The sequence below is a fragment of the Echinops telfairi genome, unplaced genomic scaffold, assembly GCF_000313985.2.
Source record: "Echinops telfairi isolate 266 unplaced genomic scaffold, ASM31398v2 ScPeMD7_3;HRSCAF=10, whole genome shotgun sequence".
In the NCBI taxonomy this organism is placed as follows: Eukaryota; Metazoa; Chordata; class Mammalia; order Afrosoricida; family Tenrecidae; genus Echinops; species Echinops telfairi.
Genome location: NW_022103899.1, coordinates 27428513 through 27438816, shown reverse-complemented (window position 1 = coordinate 27438816; position 10304 = coordinate 27428513). Strand labels below are relative to the sequence as shown.

At 41.2% G+C, this 10304-nt stretch overlaps 1 protein-coding gene across 1 annotated transcript in view; it reads left to right on the top strand.

The window, feature by feature from the left end:
- Positions 1–10304, top strand: part of C2CD6 (C2 calcium dependent domain containing 6) — a 118025-nt gene that overhangs the window by 85518 nt on the left and 22203 nt on the right. Inside the window, 5 exon segments of the mRNA XM_045296649.1 lie at positions 3486–3543; positions 6146–6250; positions 6530–6607; positions 6801–6916; positions 7263–7286. Coding sequence (XP_045152584.1) covers positions 3486–3543; positions 6146–6250; positions 6530–6607; positions 6801–6916; positions 7263–7286 — 381 coding nt within the window.

Sequence of the window (10304 nt, the reverse complement as noted above, 5' to 3'; positions counted from 1 at the left end):
GAGGGAGGGGAAAAAGAGGAGCTGATGCCAGGGGCTTAAGTAGAGGGCAAATGTTTTGAGAATGATGAGGGCAATGAATGTACAAATGTTTTTTACACAATTGATGTTATGTATAGATTGTGATAAGAGTTGTATGAGCCCTTAAAATGATTTTTTAAAAAGATCAAAACAAAACAAAATAAAAGAGTAGTATATACATCATCCATGTTCATCTCTAAAAGTTAGTCAAGCAAAATAAATGGAAAATGTGCTACTTCTTTCATCAAAGGCATAAGTGAAATATTGTCGATCTCTTCTCACACCATCTAAATCCCTAATTTTAGCGCAATGTCAAGTAAAGAATGCTAAAGTGATACTAATTTGTCAAGTTAAAAATAAGAAAATGATGATGGCAGCAAATGTACAAATGTGCTTGACACAATGGATGGATCTATGGATTGTGATAAGAGCTGTATGAGCCCCCAATAAAAATGATTTTTTAAAATTCCCCTTAACATGAAGTCTATCAGCTACAGCAGGGGATAGCCCTCACATTTGCAATCCCATGTGAAACATCTGTCGTCTTCTCAAATGTGCTTTTCAACTCCATTGCCATTGCTGTCCCTCTGTCATTCTCTGGGACCAGGTAGGGCTCTTAGCTGGGGACAAAGAACAGAACACATTGGATTCCTGTAGGTTGTTGTCAGGTGCTATTGAGTCAGTTCAGAATCAAACACCACTGGGTCCTGCACCAGCTTCACAATTGTCCCTGCACGTCAGCCCATTGCTGCAGCCACGGTGTCAGTGCCGTCACAATGAGGGGCTTCCTTTGTTCATTGCCCTTCGCGTCACTGAGCATGAGATCTATTTCACGATCCAGTTTTCACATGCATATGAGGCGACTGCAGATACGATGGCTCGGGTTGGGTGCACTTTGATCCTCCGTGACTTCTTCGCTCCTTTATACTTTACAGAGGTCTTCAACAGCTTGTTTTTGTTTGATTTCTTAACTGCTGCATGCATGCTTGTTTATTTATTTATTTTTTGCTGCCTTTAATACCAGGGGACCTGTGGGTCGCATGCTTGTTTATTGTGGATACCCCCCAAAATGGAAATTCTCAACAGCTTTCATCTTTTCTCCATTTCTCATGATGCTTTCTATTGGTCCATTTGTAAGGATTTTTGTTTTGGGGGTTATTATTATTTTTTTTTACCTTGAGTTGCAATCCATAGATAGTTCTCCCCCAAACAAGGATTAGATTCTTCATTCTCTCAAATTGAGCTGGGAACTCTAAAGCTCATTATTTGGCTAAGAGGTCACATTGGGGAACACTGTTCATTTTTTCCCCTTACTTATTAATATAGACCCTACTTGGGAGGTCCAGCAATTATGATACTTTCCAAGGGCACTATGTGTGAGTGACTTCTTGTGTGAAATACAGGCAGAAACTCACCTCTTTACCCAAACAATGGCAATCTGTGATCTTTATGTTGTTGTTAGTTGCCATCAAGTGGGCGTTGGCTCAGGTAACCAATGTACAACAGAACAAAACACTGCCTAGTTCTGAGCCATCTTCATGATTGTTGGGATGTTTAAGACCATGGTCATGACTTGTGTCAATCCATTTCATTGAGGGATTCCTCATTTTCACCGACTCTCTATACCAAGCACGATGTTCAGTCTTTTCTAGTGATTGGCCCTTCTTGATGACTTGTGCAAAGTAAGTGTGACAAAGTTGCCATCCTGACTTCTAGGGAGCATTCTGGTTGTATTCAAATATTAAATTGTTCATTCTTCTGGCCATTCACTGTATATTCAGTATTTTTCACCAGTGCCACTATTGGGAGGCATCAGCTCTTCCGTGTTCCTTTTTAATTATCCAACTCTTGCTGCACCTGAGGCATGCTCATAAGAAAACCTCAGGGTAGGAGACACCACTGGTAGATTGTGTCGTCCTCAGAAGACTGTGGACACACCTCCGGATGCTGTACTTGCTTCCGAAAGTTCCCCCAAAGGATAACTGGCTTATTACCTATGTGCCCCTGTAGGCAATATACTTGTGTTGAAAGTTATCTAATTAAATAAGTCTTGTTGCACATTATAATGTGGTATCTCTGGAAATCAGATTTCTTTCTTTCACCATAGTTTGCTGTTGTTGAGGGCGGAAGTTGTCTGTTGGTAGTGATTTTTTTTAATCGTTTTATTAGGGGTTCATACGACTCATCACAATCCATACACACATCAATTGTGTAAAATACATTTGTACATTCATTGCCCTCGTCATTCTCAAAACATTTGTTCTCCACTTAAGCCCCCTGCATCAGGTTCTCATTTTCCCCTGTCCCTGCCCACTCCCACCTCCCTCATGAGCCCTTGATAGTTTATTTATTGTTATTTTATCATATCTTACACTGATGGCTTCCTTCACCCACTTTTCTGTTGTCCTTCCCCCATGGAGGAGGTCACATATAGATACTTGTAATCGGTTCCCTCTTTCCACCCACTCTCCCTCTACCCTCCCAGTATCGCCACTCACACCACTGGTCCTGTAGGGCTCATCCGCCCTGGATTCCCTAAATTTCCAGTTCCTATCTGTACCAGTGTACATCCTCTGGTCTAGCCAGACTTGCAAGGTAGAATTCAGATCATGATAGTGGGGTGTGGGGTGGAGGAAGCATTTAGGAACTAGAGGAAAGTTGTCTTTTTCATCGTTGCTATATCGCACCCTAACAGGCTCACCTCCTCCCCAGACCCCTCTGCAAGGGGATCTCCAGTGGCCTACAAATGGGCTTAGGGTCTCCACTCTGCATTCCCCCCCTCACTCACTAATGGTAGTGATTTTTTTCAAACTTTTTTTGCAGGGGGCATAAAAACTACACTCCTTGTTATGTATGATCGCTTATATCTCTGTTCTGCTCTGTCACTGGCCACCAGGGACCTTCAACACTGTCATTAGCCTGCTCTTCATTATGCAATCCCTGGTGGGTGTAAATTTTGGATTAGATTGGATTCTAGAGTTCTGAAAATTTTCTTTTGTTTGTCTTTGTCCACGTATGGCTGTTTCAATGAAGAGAACTAGTCTATATGTACACTACTTTTACTATTTTCTATCTTGTGACCCCTCTGCTCTTTTGCGATGTGATATTTTTGATGTGGATACTATTTTCATTTTATGCTTGCAATTAATATTTTTGTTTCCTGGGCTTAAAAAATGAAAAGAAGCCAGTGGGATACAAATTAATATGGTGTGTCTTCTGCGGATGCCTGTCTTTTCCTACGTTAACTACCTACCAAAGCAACGGCTCAGCCATTTGTGTTGTCGGACCACTCCCCATGAGGACTGGTTACGTTATACAGGAATTCTTTTCTTTGCACAAAATGAAACCAAAATAATGACTTTGACTCTCATGTTGTTGTTACTTACAGCCACAGCAATGCCAAATTTTAAAACTATGTTGCTGTTTACATTTTCCTGCTTGGTGTCTCTGCCCTGCTTTCATTTCAGAATGAGGAGCGTGGCTTCAACAAGACATTTGAAAAGGCAACCCCCGTTGGATATGTAGGTAAGTCATGATTTGTATTTATATTATTATAATTTCCAAATACATTTTCAATGTTCCTGGGAACAGAAACTCAAATAAAAGAACAATGATTAAATCCTCCTTTTGAAAGGTAAATTATACTATGCTGTATTATGTTTATTGATGTGGAAATCCTATGAAATGACAGTCTCAGAGAAAAATCAAGCAAAGTGAAATACAATTGGCCATAAAACTGGAAATTAGCTTTTGTGATTTTCATGTTTTACAATATAATTTACACCTGCCACTTGCAATGTATCTGTGTTTCCCAACTTTTTGGACACCGCTTTGATCCATCGAGTACAAAGGTCTTTCTAATTCAGAGAATTATTCAGTGACATCGTTATGAAGACAACTTTTCTCTTTAATATTTTAAATAGGTCTTATGCAGCTGATTCGGTTGGTTTATTTTTTCTTTTCCTTTCTGTTTTTAGAACAAAATCTCCAAAGCAGAAATTTGGCTTATCTTGAATAGAGTAATGTAGTAAAATGAAGGATTTTTCCCAGGGTTACAATTAATTACACGTATGGATGATGTTCCACACAATAGTAAACATAAGTGGGAGAACAGGAAAGTATTTTGGAATGCAAGTTATCAGCTCCACAAACTTATATTTCAAATACCACAAAAAAGGGTTAAATGGACATATTTATTCTAAAAGAAAACTTGACAATTTGGAATCATATTCAAAGTAGTAAGACATGGGGGGGGCGTGTCAAGATACTTGGGTACTCATATTTGTTACCCACAAAACATTCCGTCTAATATCCTTTGGATTGTTCTAACCAGGGAAGAATCTTTTGGAGTATATTTGATAGACAGAATATCTGATAGAAGAGCCAGTACCTTACTTTATTATTCCCAACTATTCTTTGGAAAGATGAAATTATTCTATCGAGTACTAGAAAACATCAGTGAAGTAGGGATCCCTTCCCTACTTCCCCCAAACTGACTCTGTAGATCTAGGCAATCATTGTCTTGTACAAGACTCAACATAAAGAAAACAAAAATCTTCACAACTGGGCCAATAAGCAACATCATGATAAACGGAGAAAAGATTACAATGGTCAAAGATTTTATCTTACTTGAATTCAGTTAACATCCATAGAACCAGCAATCAAATGGCATATTGCATGAGGCAAATTTGCTGCAAAGGACCTCTTGACAATGGGGCAGAGCAGAGATGTCACTTTGAGGACTAGAGTGCACCTGGCCCAACCCAGGGGATCTTCAGTCACCGTTCGTGCACGCAAAATCCGAAAAAGGCAGCATGAAGAAGAATTGATGATTGGAATTCTGGCGTTGGCAAAGATTATTGAATATAGACCGACTGCCTGAAGGATAGGACACATATGTCTTGGAAGAAGTATAGCCCGGTTGTTTCTTAAAATCGAGGATGGGGCTTTGTCTCCTGTACTTTAGACATGCTGTCAGGAGGGACCCGTCCCTGGAGAAGGATGTTACTTGCTTCGTCAAGCAAAGGGCCAGTGAAAAAGGCCCTCACCAAGATGGTCTGCCCCAAGGAGCTAGCTCTGCATTGTCACAACTGTGAGGGCGGAGCGGGACTGGGTAGGGCTTCGTGCTGTTGTACTGTGGGTCAGGAAGGATCTAACTGCACCTGGAAACAACACAGATTGCTCAGGGGCAGATCATTAACATCTCTGTACTTTAGTTTTTCATCTTTAAAACAGTGTGATTTCTTTCTCTGACAGGTTTCAGTCTTACTGAAGTTCCTACTTCTACTATTTTTGCTGTACTATGAACTTAAAGGCAATATTTGATGTACAAAAATGCAAAGCATATCAGCATTTCATTTTAATCATTTAATATATGTATTTCAAGTACTATTTTTTAGATCATTTTATTTGGGGCTCGTACAACTCATCACAAGCCATCCATCCATCCATTGTGTCAAGCACATTTGTACATTTGTTGTCATCATCATTCTCAAAACATTTTCTTTCTACTTGAGCCCTTGGTATCAGCTCCTCATTTTCCCCTTCTCTCTCCCTCCCTCCCTCCCCCCCTCATGAACCCTTGATAATTTATAAATTATTTTTATTTGTTCATGTCTTACACTGTCCGATATCTCCCTTCATCCACTTTTCTGTGTCTGTCCCCTAGAGAGGGGGTTATATGTAGATCATTGTAATCAGTTCCCTCTTTCTCCCCACACCTTCCCCTTATCCTCCTGGTATCACTACTCTTATTATTGGTCCTGTGGGGTTTATCTGTCCTGGATTCCCTGTGTTTCCAGCTCTTATCTGTACCTGTGTACACCCTCTGGTTTAGCTGGATTTGTAAGGTAGAATTGGGATCATGATGGGGGTATGGGAGAAAGAAGCATTAAAGAACTAGAGGAAAATTGTATGTTTCATTGGTGCTATACTGAACCCTGACTGGTCCAGTTGCCTACAGATGGGCTTTGGGTCTCCACTCTGCACTCCCCCTCATTTCACAATGATGTGATATTTCAAGCACTGTTAAGGGCAATAGAGTTATTACGTGAACATTGCTGTCAGGGGACAGAGAAAGGTGGTAGTAAACACGAAATGGACATTCACTGTGTTTATTCTGTTCCAGATTCTGTTTTGCATCCTTTGCCCATCAAACCCATGCAACCACCTGTACGGAAGGCCGTGGAAATGGAAGCTGAGGGAGGCAGAAGAACTGGCCCAAAGTTACCCGGTTAGTTAGTTGCAAAGGCCTCTGTGTCCCAGCAGTCTGGCTCCAGAGCGTCTGCTCTTTATTTACTTATTTATTTATCTATCTATCTATCTATCTATCTATCTATCTATCTATCTATCTATTTATTTAGCTTCTGCTCTTAAGCACTAAGTTACACAATCACCAGCTAGAGACATGTCTGTAAAACACATGGTCAATTGTCATAAGTGCCACTTTACTTACATAATCCTTTTCCCCCCATTCTTTTTTTTTTCTTTCAATTTAACGTGTTAATGCAAGACCCAAGCCAGAGACAGAAAAACACAAAGAAAAAAAGAAAAACTGTAAGTAGATTGACCTGTCCTTTTACAAACCACTGTTAACATTTGACAGTATTTTGAATGAATTCCTAACTAGTGACATCCTCTGCTCTTTGGGCTGTCAGGGAGCCTGGGGAAGTCCCTGGCCTGTCTCCCAGTGTTCTTGCATGCACGAAGCATACACAGGGAGAAAGGTCAATGCCCTTCAACTGCACAACCCTGCTTCCTTCGTGTTGCTTGCTGCCATCAAGCCAACCCTGACGAGCCCAGCAAGGACTGTATCGTTGGAGTGATGACCAGCCAGGCACTATTCCACTACAGCTGCAGTGACCGAGATGCAGCAGGAAAGTGGCCAGGATTTCTAGAGGTCATAAGTCAGAGGCAGTGGTGGGATTCAAATAACTTAACAACTGGATTGTTGTTCTAATGACCACTTTAGGCATTTTTAAAAATGATATACCAAAAGATAGTTTATTATTTCAATAAGTTAACAATTAAATAAGAACAATAAAAGAGGTACACAAAAGTAGATGATAAGAGTTTTAAAATATTAATGAAGAAATGTAAAATGATACCTGACTAAAAACAAGGAAAGTGTTATTTAAGATATTGCCACATAGCTTCTTAATGGGTGTCCTCAATTACCATTGTCTTTGCTTTTCTCCGAGCATCGTCGGCTGTGTGACGTATCCTTAACCATCTTTTCACTGTAGAAGGAGGATCGCATTCCGGTAGAGGTAGGCGAACTAGAAAATAGCCGTTGTGCTTGCTGTATTAGACACAGGCGGCTTCTCTTTTTGGAACATACTATGTTCATCTTTGAAAAACCCCTTTCCATGTCTGCTAAACGTACGACAATTGTTCTGACAATGTTTTTAGCTCTTTGAACACTTTCAGGAATTGACTCAATTCACTCATAATATCTTATGGGAATTTGGAGGGTGACACAAAGCTGAAATGAGTAACAGCGTGCCCCCTTCTGGTTGTCTGGTGCTTCCTTTTACTTTATACTTCGTAGTGAAGTAACAAGCACAAGGGAGTGAAAATGAGGTACTTTCATCATCAAAAGTATATCGTTTTATGAAATGAATCAAATATTACAAGCATATTTTTGTCTAATTTTTTATACCTATGGACCCAATGAGCATTAATTGCTATGGGTGCTTAGCATGTGCTGTTGCGCAGATGAACATTGAAAAAGAGTAAAGAATTTGTTTGTGATTTCCACATTGGCAGCTGCCCAGCCACCCACCTTAGAGAGAACACTTATTGCAAGTGCCATTTTAACCTGTTCTCCTGATTCAACAAAAAAAATTAGGTATCAGTTCTGCCAAAACGGTGTGAACTGGCTGAATCCCACTGCTGGTCACAGGTCACTCGCGGGCGGTCCTGCAATGTGCCCCCTCCATTCACAGTTGAATGACTGCCTCTGACCAAGAATGAGGGGTTGTGAGGGGCAAAGAGCATGGGTGTCAGAGTCCCATTGCCAGGGTTCACATCTGAACTCTCACTTCCTAGCTGTCCAGCCCTTGTGAGTCAATTTCCTCATCTGTAAAATGAGGGGAAGGACAGTACTTTCTCCAACAGTGCTGAGAAGAGGAACTGTTGCTTTTAAAGCATTTGGAATAATATCTGGGAGAAGAAAGTGCTTCGTAATTGGTGGCTGATAACATCAGCATCGTCAAGGTGGCGTTAGGGTTCCTGAGGCTTCCTCTATTCTGATTAGAGTCAAACCACTGAAGAGGTCTCTCTGTGCTGCCTCAAGGTGAGACAGATGCAGCCTCTGCCATCAAGAAGCTCAGTGTAGGGAGGGTACCCACTGCCATCCAGTCGACTCCCACCGAGTGGCCATAGACAGGGTTGCCAAGACGTCAGTGGTCCCAAGAGCAGCTAGCCTCAGCTTTCTCTCCAGGAACAGCTGGGTGAGTCCAAGCTGCCAACCTGGAAGCAGCCCAGTGCTCACCTGATGCCCCCCCCCGCCCCCCAGGGCTCCCACTGTCATTGAGTCAGCGCTGGCCCATAGCAAACAACAACAGCCAAGCATTGTTAGCATTTTACATTATTCTGCATTTTCACTGGCAGTATTCTGGGCAATCCAAGACATTGCATACTGATACTGCTTTGTGGAGAGTAGGATTTGGTATAAGAACTTCTTGACACTATGCAAGAAGATTTAGTTACTTTAAAGACACCAAGCCCACATTCTCCAGAGCATTACTGATTCTACTCTTTGATCCCGTTGTCCCAGTGGGCCATCCACATTGTCGCCAGGGTTTCCCTTTTCTTTGTTTGGTTGCTTTGTATGATTGTGTTTTGTTTTGTATGGTTTTCTGTATATGAAATACAGCATAGGTAGATCTACAGAAACAATAACTGGATAGGGGCATGGCAGGGGAAGCTGGGTGGAGGATCGAGGAGGTGGAATGGGGAAGTAACAACTATGAGTATGAGCAGAAAATGTTATAAAATTATGGCGATGATTGCACAACTGTTAATATGATTGAATGATTAAGTTGTATGATATGTGAGGTAACTGTTTTTTTAAATGATATGGAAAGTTAACTGTTTTAATATTCAAACATTCCTCCAGGCAGATGCATGTATCTAAAAATAGGACAATTATGTGTCCTAAATTTTTATGTAGAAACCAAATTGCCACGCTACCTATGTGGGCTCATGTTGTTATGAAGGACCTCATCTCTTCACTTAACTAGCTGGAGGTTAAACAGGGTCTGATTTAGTTTGTGTGAGACTAACTAAAGTTAACTTAAATAAAGTGAGAGGATATTTCCAAATGCATTTTAGCATGGTCTTGTCTTTAGTAGTATTATAACCTGGTCTTTGGAACCTAACCATGCTGATACACGAGGAGAGGTTGTATTTTAAAATAAGGAGTATAAGGTTTTGTGTCAACTTGGCTAAGCCAGAATTCTCAGTGATTTGGCAGTTAAGGCCTAATAATCCCCTATAGTGTGACTTAATTACAATATAATTAAATCTATAACAGCATCTTCTTGTAAAATAATTAGGGGAGATATAACCCCCTCACTCAGCTCAGACCTTTGATGCAACTGAAAGGAAGTTTCCTCTGCAGTGTAGAGTACTTCCTATATAAGTGGACACTGTGGAAAAGCTGGTTTACTTTTTGCTGGGTCTGTATCCTGCATCTGGCTTGTGGACCTTCAGTTCTTTGGACTTGAGCCAACAGCCTGCCTTACTACCTGCCATCTGGCCTGCCAGTGTTGGGGGATTAATTCACTTCTCTAGTCACAAGCCTGAACTGCTGACCTTGGATTCACCTGCCTCTGCAGCTACCAGCCTGTGGATTCCCTGTGATCTTCACCTAACATCTGATCCATGAACCTGGAGCCTGACTAGACTCAGATTGAACTTCCCTGCTTCTACAACTGTGTCAACCATTTTCTCGATGTAACGCACATGCTCACACACACACACACACACACACACACACACACACACACGCACAGCACTCTGGTGGCATGGTGTGTTACATCTTGAGCTGCTAACATGTAACAGGTTAGCAGTTCAAAACCACCAATTACTGGAAGATGACACTTTTTTCTCCCTTAAAGATTTACAGTCTCAGAAATTCATGGAAGCAGTTCTACTCTGTCCTCTAGCATCACTATCAGCTCTATGGCAGTGAGTGAGTGAGTGAGTGAGTGAGTGAGTGAGTGAGTGAGTGATATACAGTGAACCCTCGTTTATCGCGGTTAATCGGTTCTAGACCCTAC